The 18910-nt window shown below is 39.6% G+C and overlaps 1 protein-coding gene across 3 annotated transcripts in view; it reads left to right on the plus strand.

Moving 5' to 3' along the window:
- rsrc1 (arginine/serine-rich coiled-coil 1) overlaps window positions 1–18910 on the plus strand; it is a 123458-nt gene that overhangs the window by 9285 nt on the left and 95263 nt on the right. For all 3 annotated transcript variants that reach the window (XR_003675345.1, XM_028464149.1, XM_028464148.1), the window contains exon 3: window positions 1059–1181. Coding sequence is in view for 2 of the 3 variants with exons in the window: in XM_028464149.1 (XP_028319950.1) it covers window positions 1059–1181 (123 nt within the window). In the remaining variant the exon portion in view is untranslated. The remainder of the gene's footprint in view (window positions 1–1058; window positions 1182–18910) is intronic.

Here is an 18910-nt window from a genome sequence, read left to right on the forward strand (position 1 = left end):
TCCAAATATCGACTCAAGAAAATCGGCAGTCCGTATCGGGCTGATGGAAAAAAAAAAAAAAAAATCTATATCGGTCTATCCTTATCAGTATTGCAATGAATAGGAAGTCGTCGTATTTATACTCACTCTCATAAATGCCTCCTGCTACATGGTATCAATAGCAACACAGTGTTGGAAAATAGGCTTTACACAATGCTGCTGTATCCACATTAGAGAGCAGCTGAGCACCAAAGGGCCCCTGTGGAGGAACTGCCAGGCAGCCTGCATAGCTTGTGAGCTTCAGGCCTTAAACCTCAGAGTGTTGTTCACTAGTGTAAAGTGGCTGTCAGGGCTACTGATAATGGCTTTGGCGGTCAGGGGACGGCAAAGCTATTTGCTGCTAAATTTAGAACCATAACAAATAAAGAATAACACAGTAATTGATGCAGAAGAGGGTTAAAAATAGATCATTTCCAAAAACGTCATCCAATACAGTCAAATCTAGTGGGCGGATGATTGGGGGGGACCATGTACACAGATTTTTTTAGTTAGTTAGTTATTCACCATTCACCACTGACTGACCAGGTTACATTATTGTGAAAGAAAAACCCCATATGAGAATACAGAATTTATCAATAGTTATTATAGATCATTTTTAGGTCATTCCTCAAGTTAGTTTTATCATCTGTTTCTAAAATGATAAGGAACAATGAATGCAAATAAAAACACATGTTCTTTAACTATTGGAAACTGTACCATTCTGGACTCTTTGAAATTATTGCTTTTAACTGCTAAAATGATCATTTATTACACATACCCTTTTCTTTTTATCATCTGTACTCGCATTGTAAAGTGTCTTTGAGTGTTTTTGAAAAGCGCTATGTAGAAATAAAGACATTATTATTATTATTAGTATATTATTAACTGATTTCTTGACCCTTGCAAATGAAAAAGTGTCTGTTTTCTATGGAATCAGAACAGTATCATAATGAATGAACTCTTGCAGGGTTTTTCACGAAAAGAGTTCATTCATTATGATACTGTTCTGATTCCATAGCTTTCCTCCCTATGCTCTCCAGGAGAAGGCGGCGATCCAGCAGCAGTTCATCCCACAGTTCTTCTCGAAAGAGGAGAAGCCGGAGCACCGAAAGAGACAAAGGGAGGAGCCACCGCTCGTACAAGTCACCAGGCCGGGACCGAAGGTAGAATAATCCTGCACCTTTAATTATTTCCTCACACTCTGCCCTCCTTTACTTAACTTACCAACACGGAGAAACATAACATAAATATTAGTTTAGTGCTTGCACGAAACTTCTAAAAATGTCATTAGGAATGATGGATTTATCATAACGTAATTAACACATCATTTTTGTATTTAGGTTTTGTTTCGTCAAATGGGAAAAAAAGGAGAAACTTATGCCTTGTGTTTGCATAACTGTTGAGTGGTCATGTCATCTTTTTTCTCGGTTTGCCTCGTCTTTGTCTGACTATATGATAATTAATGACGCAGAGTCACGCAAAAACTGCAGGTCATAGGCAGCAACAGACCGACTGGAAACATCTCTTCTTTTACTCAACATAGCAATTAAAACACCATTAGCCCTTTGTTGTATAAATCTGGTGTTTAGTGTAGCCAATGCTCTTATTTCTTTTTTTTTTTTGTGCAAAAAAACTGTTTTCATATAAGGCCGTTGTGTATAATGTGTACACACCTGCTCCACACCAACACGCACGCACTCGCGCACAGACGCACCCAGTGACACACGCACACACATAGCCAGTTGATCCCGTATTCCTTTCAGAAGTAGAAAGCAGAACTCCGTGTGTGGTGGTCCATGTCATTAGCATAGCTAATCTGGTGCTAATGAACTAGTACACAAGGCTGTGTTCAAAATCCTCACACACACGCATGCACACACACACACACACACACACACACACACACACACACACACACACACACACACACACACACACACACACACACACTGCTAACAAATAAACATATCAAATGTGCTAAACATGCACAAAAAAAGAAAACAAGGTTGTCCTAATATATGCACAAGAGGCCCTTTGTTTACATTTGTATAGCTGCAGGGGAAAGCAGAGATTTTTAAATAGATTGGAAAGAAGTGGTTTATTATCTTCATTATCGAGGAGTCTATAAAGATCTTTTGAAACAGGGTTGTTGGTACCATGAAAAGTCACCACAATTCAAGGCTTTCACTTGACCACTAATTTGACTGTGCTGAAATCATTTGATTGAGATATTTTGGTCAAACACTTTTTACTTCCCCTGTTCACACTCTGTGGACTAGTGTAATTATGACAGCACTACTGGTGCAGATTAAATCATCAGTGTAAAATAAGCATTAGTAGTGTGGCGCGAGATGAATGATGGAGGGGATTTACAGGAATTAGAACTACAGTCGATGACACCGATGTTTACTAACGCTGCACTGTGATTAGGAGGGTTGTGTTTCGTAATCGGCTTAGTGACAAGCGAGGAGCAGGTGGGGCTGAGCCAGTATCGGTGGGAGCTGGTGGAGGGTTAGGGAGGTGGAGGTGGGATTCTGCACAACAATAGCAATGATAACACAGTAATGAAATTAAATATGGCACCTTGTACTATTCATGTCTGCTGGATCTTTGCATGTATGTCATGTCATTCATGGGCTTGAGCAACACTTAAAATGTAAAGAATAAATTAATTTGATAAGGATTGTAGAAAGAGCTAATACCAAAGGAAATTATTAGCTTTATGTACATTGTTTTTCTTTCCTATAGTTTCTATTTGTAATTGCAGTTTATTTACATTTTAGCATCTTCCCATTGTCAGTGTTGTGACTATTATTCTCTGAGAAATTACAGGAAATTGTAAAAAAAAATTATTATATCAAACATTGATTGCTACTGCAATGTCACTGGCTATTCTGTTGGGTTCACTTGTTTATTGCCGTGTCGTTGAGAAATGTAGACATGACCTTATGTAAACACTGCACGGGAATCAACGACTTGGTGTCACAATTATCCAAACATGGCTGCTTCCCATTGATTTTATATTAAAGTGTTAAATCATTAAAAAGAAAAAGTACTTTGAATGTTTTTTTTCTGTTTTACTAATGTACACGTTTTGTTCACTTTTGCACATTTTATGTTATATACATCAGGGATCAGGGGTTCTCAACTGGTCTCACCCTGGGACCCACATTTTGCCATGGTTATTTCATCACGACCCACTTTTTTTTTTTTCTTTTTTTTTTTTTTTTACAATTCAACCAACCAAATTTAGTTTTTCAAAATGTAAATCTATATATTTTTCAAAGTATTCTTTAATGGTCCCACATTAGGAGGCTAAGAGAAACATGTACACATAATTCAGACAGTTATACTTTGACTTATTTAAGTTTGTTGATTTCACCTGGGAAAATTCACTATCATCAATATTACGATTATACAATAACATAGAACAATCGGTGGTTGAAAACTGTAAATACAAAAAAATGTAGGAACAAAAGTTCATTAGTTTATTTGTAACAAAATGGAATATTTCAACATTTCACTTTTGCTCTCAAAGATAACTTTTGCAATAGATTATTATGTATGCCAAAGTATGTATGTATGCTTTTATTAGGCAATGAAACAATCTGAGCAAAAACCATTTTGATTTTTGCATCAGTTGTACACAAGGATCCATTTTTGTTTCACCCAATTTCTATACTGTACACCACTTTGATGGGACACTAGGTGCACATGCTGTGAAATGAAAGCAGTCCTGAGTGCACGGTGCACAGTTGCTTTGACTGCCATTAGTCAGTGCTGTATGTTTGGCTGTGTGTGTGTGTGTGTGTGTGTGTGCGCGCGCGTGTGTGTGTGAGTGGGGATTGAAGCCGCCTGAGCTGGCTGAGAGGTCGGCTGATAGATCAGGGGAGGATTGAGCGGACAGCACCTCATGATTGATACGCAAATAGGATATGAGGTGCTGCTTTACCATCCCCACACTATCGCACCACCTCCACGGCCACCCCAACCTGGCACGAGTGTCAGAATGAGAAAGACAAGAACAAGAAGTTAGAAGAGAATGAGAAAGTGTGGAGAGCATAGGTAGAATTAGTGCAGGTGGGAGAGAGAGTGAAGAATGAAGAGGAAAGACCAGACGAGCACAAGTGGAAGAACGGATACATTTGAGTGGGATATTATTCTGGAGAAATGAGAATAATAACTTCTGCTTCAGAATATTGCAAAGGAGAAGATTTGGACCATAGTGGGTGGAAGTGAGGAATATTATTACCTTCTTTTCAATCTCTGATGTATAAATAAAAAATAAAGAAATACATGAAATGAGAATAATGCTCCATCATGTGTTTACCATCTACCATTGCTTCCTTCGTCTCTTTCTACTTTTCCCCGCCCTCAATCAGAGAAGGGCCAGGTCCCCCCAGAGGCACTCAATCTTGCCCTGAAATGTAAAACAGACAAGAGGAGCAGATTACCTATTTGCCATTAATGTTTATTCTCTTTGATGTGAGCAGGCATATCAGGCTTTGTGTTCGTGTGTGTGTGCACACAGTGAGAATGTGCTGGGCTGATGGTAGAGTGCATGCATGTATGTGCAGATTTGCGTGAACACATGTTCGTGGGTGGGTGTGTGGGGGGGGGGGGTTAATGCAGCCCAGTCCACTGGGGGAGAGCAAAGATGAGACTGGCAGTGTACAGTGATCTGATGAGCACTCGGTCCAACAAAGACGACACAGCCTCTCATCACAGCCAGATCACAGGCATGTCTTTAGGTGAGCCCGACTCAGCATCGCCGCGTTTGTCTTTTATGCACGGCCGCGGCAGGGGTTAAACGTGTGTGGCTCAGTCAGTCATCCTGTCAACCCTCGGGTTGGCTTTTGAGTGACGCTGGAAGGTGGCATAAAAATGGCCGCTGTGACAACGCTATGTTGTGACCCATCAAAGAGCAGCCGAGCGTTTCATTTCTTGTTAAGTAGTCACACTTGTATGCTTACGTTCACATGGGTAAGCGTTTACTGCAGGGCATGCACAAACACTCAGATTTATCTCATTAATATTTCAGGGATCTGTTGAGCTAGCAGGGCAGAGTGCTAGCGTCAGGTTTTAGCTTCATCATTGGACATCTAATTATCTGTTTTCCCCCAGAGGAAGTGAAAAGCTAAATACACCACCCAGCACGCTCAGGTGGTCGACTGGAGTCAGGTTACCCAGAGGTCAGGGAGAGGTCAGAAAATGTGGAGCCAGAGTTACTGCCAGACAGGCCGCAGCACTACGTATGAAGTCAAGTTCAATAGAAGGAGGAATGATTAAAGGTGTTTTTTGTGAACAAATAAAGATCCAATAAAGGTCAATGCATTTAATTTTGTGTTAACACCCCCCCCCCCCCCAAAAAAAAAATAAATAAAAAAATAAAATTAAAAAAAAAAAAAAAAAAACATCTTTAAAGATTTTAGATTTACTTGCCAAACATTTTTGCAGATGTTTGAAAAACACTTGCACATATGAGGCACTTTAGTTTGCATGACAGAAACATGATGTATATGTTTTCCTTATCACATATGGAGAAAATATGATGTTGAGTGAAATACTTTCGAGTTATGTTGATTACATAAACCTTTAGAGAGAGTCAGTCAAACTCACTTTTCCAAGCTTCACGTAAACTGTAGGATATATAGTACATTGTTTCTTATCTGGTCTGTCTTTGGGACCCACAATCATTTAAAACAAACCGATCCAGATCATTTAATATTAAATCTCAAAGTTTAAAACCAAAAAAGGTAAATGATAATGACAATTTTTTCATATTTAACGGACTTTTAACTCCTAAATCATACTTTGGACTTAGCATTATTTAATGAAGTAGATGGATAAAAACTATTAGTTTATTGTCTGAGCTGGTCGATCAGCAGAAAGTGTGCTGTAAGAGTACTTTGTGCAATTTTACTGATACTAAATGTAATATTTTTACAATATTTCATGAAAACCCCAACAACCACTGTTTTAAGAAAACACAAGTATTTTTGATATTTGACTTTCTGCAGAGACTTAAACCACCAAGCACTGAATCCTCCAACCTCTGCTAGCTAGCTGCTGGTACGAGGTAATCTGAATGTTTTTGCTCTGCTGTCTACAGAGGAGATCGCAGAATGTGTGTTTGTGCACATGTATGTGTACAGGCAGGGGGTTGAGCGATGGCCTGGTATTTATTTCACAGCAATTTTCCCCCTGTACAAGATGAGGTGTCGTACATCTGCTAGATAGCTTTTTCCGCCTTGCTCTGACATGCAGTGTGCAAGGTCATCCAGGCAGCTTTGGAGCAGGGGGAGGGCTGCACCCAAAGGTCCTTAATGGGGACTGGAAGGGACGGTGTGGCCTGTTGATTTCCAGAAGACAGAGGTGGAGTCAGGAAAATCTTAGTGACTTTATTGTGGGTGAGCTCTGTGTGGCCTCCCAGCTTTCATTGCACCTGGATCAGCAATTCCCCCGTCGGGTGGATTGGTGGAATTTCTTCTGCGCGTTTGTGTCCAGAACATATTTGCGTTCCTGATTACATACAGCAGGTGGTTTTGGGTGTCGATGACTTTATGAAGGAAACGGCCATTGGGGCTTTTTGAAGACACGACAAGTGAGATCTGTTTTTCTTAAAAAGATAGAGGGAGAGAAAACTCAACTTAGCTGTGTTCATCAAACCATGGAGCAACATTTGTGGTGCTAATGGATAATGTAAAACTAAATTGTATGAACCTTTTACAAGATATCTTTTTTTGCAGAGTGGTTTTGTAAATAAGGCATAGATATGCTGGAGGACAGCTGGATAGAACAATGGTTGAGTGTTTGACGTGGTGGGCTGGGGTCGACCATCCAGTAAAGGTCCTTTGACCAGACCCCTAATGCTACACGCCCACCTCAGATAGCGGCTCAGATGTAGCGTTGGTTAAAGACCAAGGCCAACAAGCTGATCAGTAAGGCAAGTCTTGAGAAATAGGCTGAACTGTCAGAACAAAGTCTAATGCATTAGCAGGTACGCACTGCCGGTCATCAGATACCCAGCTGGGATCATAAGCTGGCCAAAGGAAGAGATTGAAGCAACAGATATCAAGACAAGAAAGCTTTTCACCAGGCATTGAGGGTTCCCCAAGAGGGTGAGAGGAGGATTACACACAGAAAAGACCAAATTTGAAAGATTTGCAAACTGTTGTAATTCTGCTCCAAATACACAGTATTTTTCATTAAGCATTTGCAAAAAAAACAACAAAATCAAGTAATATGTACATTTTTTAAAACATATTTTAAGGTTTTGTTTATTCAGACATGCAGTCATCCTCAGAGGTGAGGTCCTTATGAGTTCTTTTTAGGCGTGGCCAACCCAGGACTTCTCTCAGGCTGGCCACGCTCAAAAAGAATTCGTAAGGACATATGAAAACCATCTGAAGATGTTTTGACGCTTTCCTTATGAGAGAACTGGTATGGTCACATCAAAGCAAACACCTCTAAGGAAGACTGGCAGTTGACAGTCAAAACACGTCGGAAGATAAAAATTTCCTGAAAAACTTTGCCTGAATAAACAAAACAATAACATACAAATTATATGTTTATATATGATATATACATTTTAAGGTTGAGCAAAGCTTTTTACTCTTGTGAATAATACACGAGAAAGTGAAATAATTCAGAAGTTTTCAACTAGAAAACTTCTTCCTACTCCTTTTCAGACATTATATGCTGAATATAAATCTTGTACATGCGTTTCTGTATATATGACATGTCTGGAACCAATTAATAAATGAGCAAAAAAACATAACATTTTAGAAGGAGATTATCAGCCCTGCATGCTGACTCAGCTTGAACCTAATGTGAAAGAGTGCTGACATTTAGATTTAAGTGTTATTGTTACCACAGGTTATACTTATTTTCTGCTAAGAGACTCTGCTGGTTTAGCTCTTGGCTGTTTTTAGTTTGTTTTTCACAGACTCTCAGCATCGTTTCTTCTCTCCTTTAAACAGGATGACACTCAGGCCTTTTCTTCTTTCCACCTTCATTACCGAACTTACAAAGTGTTGATTTGAACTGAACGATGACCTGTTTAAGCTCGGCTACATGCTCTTTACTCCATTAAAATCAACACGCTTCAAGTCATGAGATCTGAACCCGTTTGTTGTTGTGTTTGTCTCTTCTCCCCCACCTTTCTTGCTCTCTCTCACCGTCTTGCTCTCTTTCTCTGTTGTCTTTTTTTATTTATCCGCTGCAAAGGCCAGTCTGCTTGGCTTTGTTGTCAGAAACCTTTATTTACCAAAAGGTGGAATAAGTGACTGACACAGACAGCCTCTTTCATCCTTGCTTTGCCGCAAGCGGTGTTCCTTTTTACTGCCAGAGGAACACCCCCCACCCCCCAACACACACACACCCACACACACACACGCACACCTTTCCCCTTCACTTTTGCCAGACTGAACCCACCTGTCCACTCCATCCCATCGCCCCCACTTCACCACCCCTCATTTCTGGCTTGAATATACCAACCTACGTTACTCCCCTGTGTAAAAGCATAGCCGTATAGTCTGTATCCAGTACACACACCTGCAAACACAAAACTCTGTGCACAAAAGGCACCAACCCGTGGTCAAACAAAGACAATCGGGGGAGTTCATCAGATGGCCCCAAAGACAATTTTCATGTCTTTGACTTTTCTTGTTTCTCCTTCAGATGAACACAAATAAAAGGACGTTAATGTGTCATTGTTTGTTGTGGAGGTGGATATAGTTTAAGATATGAGCTGAAAACATATTAGTAATTTAGATATTGCTATTTTTTAAGCAACATTTGCCAAATCAGTTTAATCAGTCTGTTTGAATTTGCACCATGCTCTGTTACGATCACTTTGAATAACCTTTTTTATCAAGACATCATAACCACACATATTTGTCTAAACTAAAGTGAGGTGATTTTATATTTTCTAAAGGCTAAATGGATAAATTGTCTCCCATATTGCTATAAAAAAGCAGAAAAATCTAACAATCCTCCCAAAAAAGACTTTCTTTTTGTTGAGTTCACTGTGTGGAGGTGGGATATTAAAATGTGTTTTCTATAAAGAAGGTCATCAAACATGGATTAGCAAATGGCTTTTAATATGTTCCTAAATTGAGTTTTTGTTCTTTCTAACACTGCTGGCTCGTTGCCAGTCTTCATGTTTAACTGAGCACTTTAGTGGATATTCCAGAACGGATAAAGAGAATTATGGGAAACACGGAGAAAAGACTTTTCTAATTTTCTAATCTGAAGTCTAATTTGTTTAACATTGTATTACACCTGAGATGATCAATTTATCATGTTTAAAGTAAAAAATATGAAGTTTGTCACATCGTCAAACAGCTTGGCATAGTTTGCATTTGTGCATCAAACATTTATTTGAAGATAAAAATGCAACACAAATTGTTATTCATCACATTACTATCTTAAGCAGAATTTTCAAAACAAAGCCTCGATAATGTCAAAAGAAACATGCAATCACCTCGATAATTTTGTTTGCTTTACGAGAGTGAAAAGTCTCATCTGTGTGAACAGACCGAGAGAAAGACGGAGGAACAAATGCTTTTAGCTCTGGCAAAACGAAATGCATCTCACTCTTTCTCTCTCTCTCTCCTTCGCTCTCTCTCTCTCGCTCTCTCTTCGATTTAAGCTTCTTGAAGTTCTTCCAAATTGGGTTTTAAATGCCAATTAGGAGGTTGAATGTAGTAAAATAAAAGCAAATGCAGACAGGATGGCCTCACCTTCTGGCTGGTTAGGCTTCAGAGAGAACCAAGCCGGACCTTTGGCTCCCAGCAAGGCTTTGAGAGAAATATCCTGCCTAATGAACACATTAATTAGAACCATAACTATTTATAAGATGATAATTAGAAACGAAGGGAGGTAAACTGAGCTTTTCCTGCAATTAATGGAGGATTAATTACTGGAGCTAATGAAGTGGATTTTTGAAACGCGTGGAGGTGAAGTACAGAGATGTGCAGCTCGCTTTGTGATCACTGGCATAATTATTTTCTCCACCACCAAAGTGTTTGAGGCCCTGGTCCTCCCCGGCTCAGGCCAGCTAATAAGCATCATTGCATCGTTATATAGACCACTTAAAAAGACTTGCCACTGAAATGACTGTCTAATTATTTCTAATTGGCAGACCCTGTGTGTTGTCATTAAGCTGTTTTAAGCTGCAGCAGAGCCCAGGGTCTAATGCGCTCTGGGCTGAGCTGAACGAACCAGAGAGAGAGAGACTAAAAGGAAAAAAGAGGGTTAGGTGGGGGGTTCTATGGTTCTACCAGTAGCCTGGTGCTCGTAGCCCAACCTGCACGTGCCACCCCCCCATTTCATTCATGCAGGAGGACGAAGATTGACAGCCGCCGTGCTTAGAGGTCACCTTGCCAAGTACGCTATAAGCAAAGTTTTTATGTTATATTTGCTTTTCCATCCTCCTCTTTTTATTTACAAGCTTCTTAATTTATGCACAGATAAACTGCACTGCCGTCTGTCCCCGGTTCATTTTGCTTTTAAACATGATACAACAGTCCCTGAGAGGGAGGAACGGACGTATGCTTGTTACAATGTGTGTGTGTGTGTGCGTGTGTGTGCGTGTGTGTGCGTGTGTGTGTGCGTGTGTGTGTGCGTGTGTGTGTGCGTGTGTGTGTGCGCGTGTGTGTGTGTGTGTGTGAGAGATTCAGTGGCCAGGTTTTGAGTTAGTCCGCAGAGACCCGAGCTGAAAGAGCATGCATGGACAAACCTCAGTCAGCCATGTTTACCTTGTACTCTACTTATGTTTCGTCTCAAACCATATGGACAGTGGGACTCGAAGGCGTTCAGTGTAGATGCATATATTTAGTCTGTACCATTTCACTGGCAGGAAAGTGCTATTGTTGATTTATTAGCTTGCATTTATCAATGAATTCAGTAAATATGGCTATATTTGTGTTGGATTGTTACTCTTTTCTTAGATATTGAGCCCCACTTAGATCATCAGCTGCACATATAAGACTTTTGTGTGGTAAAGAGTGTGTTATAAGAGTGTTTGAATAATGGTTGAGGATTATGTGTATGAGCACCTCACTTAACTCATCTTAAGCAGAGCCATGTGTGCTGTCCTGCCAAAAAACCCTCTGTCATTTTTCCCTCTTCCCCCTTCAGGACAAGTCGAGAGCAAATTGCCAGCTAATGGAAGTACTGTTGCACTTGTCAGCTGACTTTTAACAAACGCACACATATCTGCATGTGGTTCAACCAACACTTTTGAGGGAATCATTTAAAAGGAGGGAACGAAGAGGAAAAGAACAATGGGAAAGTAAGACAGAGAAATGAAAAAAGAGTCATATGCACCTTCAAATCTTGACACTCTTTGAAAGTAATGAAACACATTCTCAGTTGTGTGAATGCGGTTCTGTTTGAAAATTCTCATCCTTTTTTTTTTGCTCTGTCTACCCATTTGGTTTTTTGGCACAGTTGAGGACATGAGGGGGAAGATGAGGTAGATGGATTGGCCAAAGAATACGTGGCCAACTGTCGTGTGATTGGTTGAACAAAGCGCAGAATGCCTCTCTGACTGGCTGAACAGAAGACTTGATATTGTGATTCTGGCTTTGAATCAAAGGAGGAAAATGTAATTATTTTGAATTCACTCAACATTTTTTTGTGGAGCGGAGTTTTGCCAGGTTCATCTGTTAACTCAGTAGGAAATTGCCACTCGCTGAAAGTGGGATAACAAAGTGAGCACCATGTGCTACTGCAGATGTGTAATGAATGACATTTTTTACCATAGAATGTGTTGTTGTTGAGACTGTGGTCAGGAAGTCTCTTAAAAAAGCCTTTTAAATTATTAAATGAAATGTACACTATAAAAATAACCGTTTTGACTGTTTTGTTTTTTCTTTTTTAGTGAGATTCTTTCATTTTAGATGTAAAAATAAATAAGCTGATTACCAAATGAATAAATAAAATCAGAGTTAATAATCAGTACTTTGATATTTTTTGTTTTTGATTTACTTTGATATTGTTCCCTTCTATTAGGTTTCTAAATACTCTATTTATCCTTTTCCTGACGCAATTATTGACACTTTGACTTCATCTGTCAAATTAAAAAAAATTACAGATAAATGTTTTTTTAGTGATTGTGCTTACTGTGGTGTTAAATGTTGACTTTTACCATAAATTGCCCTAAATAATTTGTAGAGGTGTCACGTTACAACTAACTTCCAATACAATCCCGATATTGCTTGCTTTGTTATGTATCAATCCAATGCGGTATCAGCAAAACTCATACACACTTTTATTACTTAATTTGTAGTGTGGAATGTTAGATATTACTCAGAGAACAATAGTCAGCAACAGTAGGTATGAGAAAAACTCTATTATTAATTAATAAGTTACATGCATTTCAATCTTACACATAAAACAAGTCAAATAAAATCAATTTGAATAAAAATGAGAAGACCCTAAAAAAAACTATATACAGTATATATATTTTTTTTTTACAATATCGGGCAATTATGAACATCAGATTGCGACATCATTATTTTGCACTTGTAAACTTAACATTTATAAAACTATTGTGCAGATTTATTTTTCCTCAATCCTGTAAAGACGTAAACTCCACCTTTCTTTCCATTAATTTCACATGAGGAAGAAGGGTCAGGGGAGAGACTCTTTCCTCCCACAGGGTCTCCTTTTGTTTCTTAATCTCTTCTTACGTGTTCATTGCTTCTTCTCCGTCTCCGATTTCCTTGACAGTGGTTCATAAAAAAATATTTTTGTGGAACTTCTTTACGAGGAAAGCCTCTGTTCTGTCACTAGACAACTTTGTTATTCCACCAAGGAGGCGAAACTAATAGTTTGGTGTTTTTTTTCTTTTTTACAGGGCGCTATTCCAGTTGTGTCTTGGGTGTTTAATTAAGTGTAGTTTCCCTTTAGTAGTGGAATGTGTGTCTGCTTTTTGTCGGCCCGTTCCTTGGTGGTTTTTACAGTCCACCCACATGGTTTGTCTCAGCGTTTATGATTTTTCTTATTCTGGAGTTGTGAGGTTCCTAAATCACTTAAGCACACAGGGCCGAGCAGTCCACATTTAAACAATAAAAAGCTGTTATGCTAAGGGCCCTCAGATCTCCTACCACTTCATAAATACATAAAAGGCAGAAAAATACATCTTCCCTGACCAGAGAGAGAGAGGGTGAGCAAGCGTCTGAGAGCACACCTGCTAATTGGAGCCAGCTTGATGTGAAGTATATGCTGTCTGCTCTGTCCTCTCCATATGTCCTTATTTCTTTTTCATTGTCCCTCCTTTTTGTCTCCTCCTTTTTCCTCTGTAACCTTTTTTCTCTTTACCCCCCTCTGTTTCCCGCTATATTTATCTACTGTTTTTCTTCATGCCTGCCTGCTCTCCTCTCCCTCTCGATTAGGTGCCAATGACAACCAAAACAACTCTCTCCTAACCCTGCATGTTTTAATTGTCCTGAGCTGTGATGAATTGAGTCAGACGGAGAAAAAAACAAGTTTTCAGTTGCCTGAGTGGCTGTGAGGGAGTTGGCAAGTTAGCACCTAGTCTAAGTGTGACCTCCACTTGACCTTGTGTCTGGACTCAGGGGTTGAACCAGAACATCCACCCCCCCACTCCTCCCAGCTCCAGCTGCTAATGGGTGTCATGTCAAACTGCGGCTGCACAGAGGTCAAAGTTTGCTGGTGCACGCCAGACGGCCCAGTTTAGGATTTCGATGAGGCGACTGAGTGACACTGGGCATGTGTGCCAATGAAGACGCCGGGCGAAAATTGCATATGCACTGGCGCGCACACACATACACACACACACCTCTGCACATGGGAACAGCATCGTGGTGCAGAAAGTCATCCTGTCCCTCATCATTGGCTGGCTGTTGTTAGTTCATTTAGATCTGAGGGCCCTTTAAAGGCCTTTGAACTTTGCTAAATGACTTGACATTTGTGGCTTAGAACTGTATTCGTGTGTGTGTGTGTGTCCATTTGGGGCAGTGAGTGGGTGGGTGGCCTGCATGAGGTTTCATTTCTGTCACAGACATTTGTGTTGACGACTGCTTAATTGAAAGCAAATGGAAGATTATGACAAATCTGAACATTGCTTTTATGAGGGGGAGAGAAATGAAGAAAAAACACTTCTTGGAACCTTTCATGGTCTATCTTTGCTGTGTTAATTGTGCTCACAATCAGCTACTTTGCAGTGATTCCTCGTGCGTGTTTGTGTGCGCGCACTCCACACAACAGCGTGTACTACGAACCAAGGGAACAAGCACGGTGGCTGCTCGGAAGGAGAAAGCAGCTTGGGAAATGATTTCAACGGCTCTCATAATTAGAGGAATATCATAAATTAAACTTGTGTCCGCCGTTGTGTTTGAAGAGCACTCAAAAGTAATAAATTCTGGATGGTTCACATATTTGCATTCCATTCAGCAGGCGGCGTCAGGCAGGAACAGCTGTTTTCCCCGTCTTTTGGCAGCAGGAAATGCACATTGCTCACTCAAGGTGCTTTTAGACACATTCAAATGGCAGAAAAGAGAAAAGTGACTTTTAACTCGAACATGAAGCTGCTGCTGTGCGCTCCCTGGAAATACCTCGGCAGGGTGCGTTAATGAAGTTCTTCAAAAACGAATCGTCACACTGACAAACCGCCTGTTTCTTCTTCAATCTGTGTGTTGCCTGGAAAAGTGGACTGTCAAGCTTTTTTTTTGCAGTTGTTCATGTGTGTGTAAGTGTCTCTGTGTGGGTGTGCAAGCTTTTTGTCTATTCAAACATAACATTTTCTTAACCCTGAATCAAGGCCTTTGCTAGGCTAGTGCAATGCTTTCTTCAACTTCGTTTATTTATTTTTTTTTAGCTGATTTTGTACGAGTCAATAGTAAAGACATTCATAGAAAACTGAGGCTGGGCAAGCAAATCAATAAAATAAATAAGAATTATTTATGGCAATTAATATAATTATTGTTTACTTATGCTGTGCCATTTATGCACCTCAGACAATGTTGCAATGCTTTCTCCTGCACCTACAGAGCTTTTTGAAAGTTGCTTGACTGAAATACATTTGTAAAAAGTCCACGTGCTGATCTAGTTAAAGAGCCCATGTTACACTAAATCAACTTTTTTGTGCTTTAAACATGATAAAAGTTCTATTTTGGCTTCATACACATGCCCAAAGTGTTTTTTTCATTGATTCCCTCAATCGTTAGTTAGAGGGTGATTTGCTCCTTTCTTACTGCAGGGCGAGCACAAACACCTCACTCCAATTTGATGACGCGTTCCCACTTTGATGACGAATTTGATGTGGCACTGAGCTGGAGAAGGAAGCTCTCTGCCTACATGTAAACAGACACGCCCACAAAGGTGAGCATTTCAGCGTCCTTCACGCATTGCTATGTATGTATTTTCTACAGTCTATGTATGTACCAGTGAAAGCCCCGCCCCCATGCTCTGTCTCGTGTTTATAAAGCAGCATGAGCTCGGCTATGGAGTGGGTGGGAGGAGGGCGGGCCGTCCTCTGGCCCTACGTCACCGTGCGAGGAGGAGGGAGTTGGTGTCCCTTCAATAGACACGCCTACTCATTTTTATGCATAAGTAGGCCGCATATCAGCTTGTGTGTGTAGAGTTGCTTAGTAAGTGACTTTTCAGAGGCTAAAACTCTGGAAAACAAATTGGCATCGTTAGGTGTAGCCGGCGTAGCAATCCGAAGCTACGTAGTAGCTCCGGAGTTGCCGCATCTACCGGACTATAACTGTGTGATTTACCTAAATCTAAGATTTAATTACACTGCAGGTTCACTGATAAATTATTAGAACTGACTGAGTTATCTGCTGTTTAATATCCGTTGCTAACACTAGCCTCTGCAGCCGACAGGCGTGCCACCAAATACGCATGATAATGGCAATATACCGAGACCGGTATATTGCCGAGTTCATTTTATTTACCGTCTGGTTAATTGATTTATCGATTATCGGCCCAGGCCTATGTGAACTTGCTAAATTGAACCACCTTCAGCCAGTGATTTAAATCTGTAATAATGGAACAATAATTTTTGCTACTACTAGTTTCACTACTGCTACTGTTTGAATGTCAGTGTATGTGTTTGAAGTGTTAAAAAGATTGACAATGGTTTCCTTATAATTGAGTGGTTGACCTTCTTTGAGTGGCATCCCCCTTGTTAACTAATAATGTTTGGTTGCACCAACCTGAACAAAAGTTACTTTGGGAATTACCATCTATTTAATATTATAGATAGCAGGAGTTGTTTCAATAGCATTAAGAAAACAACGACCCAGTTTAAAAAAAATAAAAGATATCAGAATAGTAGAATTAGGTGCCTTTCCAAGAGGACGATATCCTGCGTCTGTAGACATTTAAAGTTGGATCTCAAAAATGAGGGACACGGGTCAAAAATTTACTACATTTTCTTTTATTCCTAACAGAACCGTACAAAGAAAAACCCTAGCTCTGTGTCAGAATTACAATACAATAGTGTGTCCACCAACAGTTCTGCCCAAACAAGTCTTTAATTTGATTACATTACAATATATTTATCATAAGATAGAGGAAAAAAGCTCTTAACCAAAAAGCAGTTATGTAATAAACAAAAAGAGGAATAAATCAGAAATTGAGAATAAGGTAGAGAGTCCCATCAATATGTTTGTCCACAACTGCATTTAGAGGCACAGAGCTGAGAATCATGGATAAATACAGCACGTTATTATTGTGATAATTTAGTTTTAAATATTCCGTTTGAGCTCTAAGTGAATTATTTGTACATATCAAAATTGTATGTCTGACTTTTTCATGTAATGATGGTTAGACTGAGGTCACTGCTGCTAGTGGATACTGAAATACGAGAGGGTAAAGTTACATAGTCATTAATCACTGCTGTACTACACTGACCCAATGGACTGTGTCACTGCTAGAGGCATCACTGAGCAGATGTGCCGTGCTCCTCTTTTATTGTTGGTGTTTTTAGGCTTTTTGATGGAATACAATTCATCGCTAAACTTTGTTCTGTGTCTCCGACTGAGAACAATGTTTTCAAAATGGAAGAAAGGGCATGAATGTCCCTCATCACTAAGATAAGGTTAAAGGATGTCTAGTCTTTATTGTGGACTTGTGAGTGTGTTAATGTGTTCCCTATCCTTTCAACGTGTCCCGTGAATAACGATTGGACTATGGGGTCAGATTCTATTGGACGCGTTCACCTGTATCTGACACTAGAGGCATCAGGTAGCTGTCATTAATGTGCAATTTTCAATGAAACAGAAATAGAATACAGATAAAGTTAACACTATCCAGCTTCACACCAGAACACATAATTACCCCAATAGGCTGTGGTGAGGGATCATATCCTGGCACGCACCGGGGGGTCAACGGAGATAAGCTTCAGTCCCGCTCACAACATGGAGCATAATTACTCTATTGATAATTCACCAGGAAAATGGTCCTGACCAATTGCAGAGCTCCATTTAATGGATTGGACGATGAAACGAAGAAGGAATGGAGAAAGGGAGCCTGTGAGGCAGCAGTGGATGTGTGTGTGTTGGGGGCAGTTTGCATGTGGGGACAACCAGCAAGAGCTTTTATTAGAAATGAAAATATGTTTAGGTCATAGGGGGACCCATTTTCCCCCGAGATAATAAGGCCAATAAAATGTAAAGCAGGGAAAGGGCTTGGAATGGAGTCCAACTGTGGCTGTTTATCTATGTGTGTCCTGCATTAGCCCATTTATCCCCAGCCTCAAATTAGCTAATCATTCTCCAAGGGGAAGGACTTGGTCAGGAAATTGACATTTAGCAGCATTGGCTCACTCTATTAACTACAGTAAATTTAATTTGCTGCACACCCCAGAAGTGGGTTGCTTTTCTTTGCCATCAGAGGGGGAAAGGAAAGGAAAAAGAAGACACAGACCAAGGAATCGGGAGAGAATTTATGTTTATTACATCTGCCGCTTCTGGCCACAATTTGCTAGGACTTAGGTTTGGAACATTGCAACTATGTTGTACTTTTCCCCATGTACTGTTGATCACAAACAGCTGCGGTCATTATGAACACAGCAATTATGTTTAGGCCATTCATGGATTATATTGCTTGGTGACTTAAATTTTATTTATTTATTTATTTGTATGTAAAAGAATAAAAGTCAGTTTGTGGCCATATTATCGTAAAATCCATTGAAAGGGAAAATTATTTCCCAATAAACGCGGGGAGATTTTAATGATTGAATTAGCATTAAGTAAAACATGATGCAAAGACTTACGTTTAACTGTCATTTTTATTAAACTTTTACTCTGTTAAATGAACTAATGGAACCTAAACCTCAACAACAACCGCAACAAAACCCAAACCAGAAGCAAACTTATGTAACCTTGAAACATTTTACAAACATTGAAATTTTTGTTTTGTGTTGAGGAAAAGCAGATGTTTCAGCTTGGGTGGATGATGTCCCCCCCCCCCCCCCCCCCCGTTTTATGTCATGTTTTAAGAAACTTGCTTTTATTAGGGATAATGCATTATATCACATGTTAACCTGATTAATCATGTTCAGAACCTGTTTTAAATGATACATGTACTGTACACTATAATTCTGCTCATCAGTATTGAACTTACCTATGCACGTTTGTTTTGACTTGAATTAACTTTAATTTTGAACATGTATATAAAAATATACGGTATATATATATATATATATAAAAAAGTGAAAATCAAAACAAATATCAACAAATCATACACAACTTTGAAAGGTAATTGATGATTGTTTTGGTGCGAGAAGCAACAAAGATTTTGAGTTTTGTCAGCTTTTCTTGACAGTTTTTGGCAGTTTAGAAAAAATTATAGGATGTGTGCAATAAATATTATTGTACCTAATTTGTAACCTTTTGTCAAAACTGTT

The sequence above is a fragment of the Gouania willdenowi genome, chromosome 13 (genome assembly GCF_900634775.1).
Source record: "Gouania willdenowi chromosome 13, fGouWil2.1, whole genome shotgun sequence".
Taxonomy (NCBI): Eukaryota; Metazoa; Chordata; class Actinopteri; order Blenniiformes; family Gobiesocidae; genus Gouania; species Gouania willdenowi.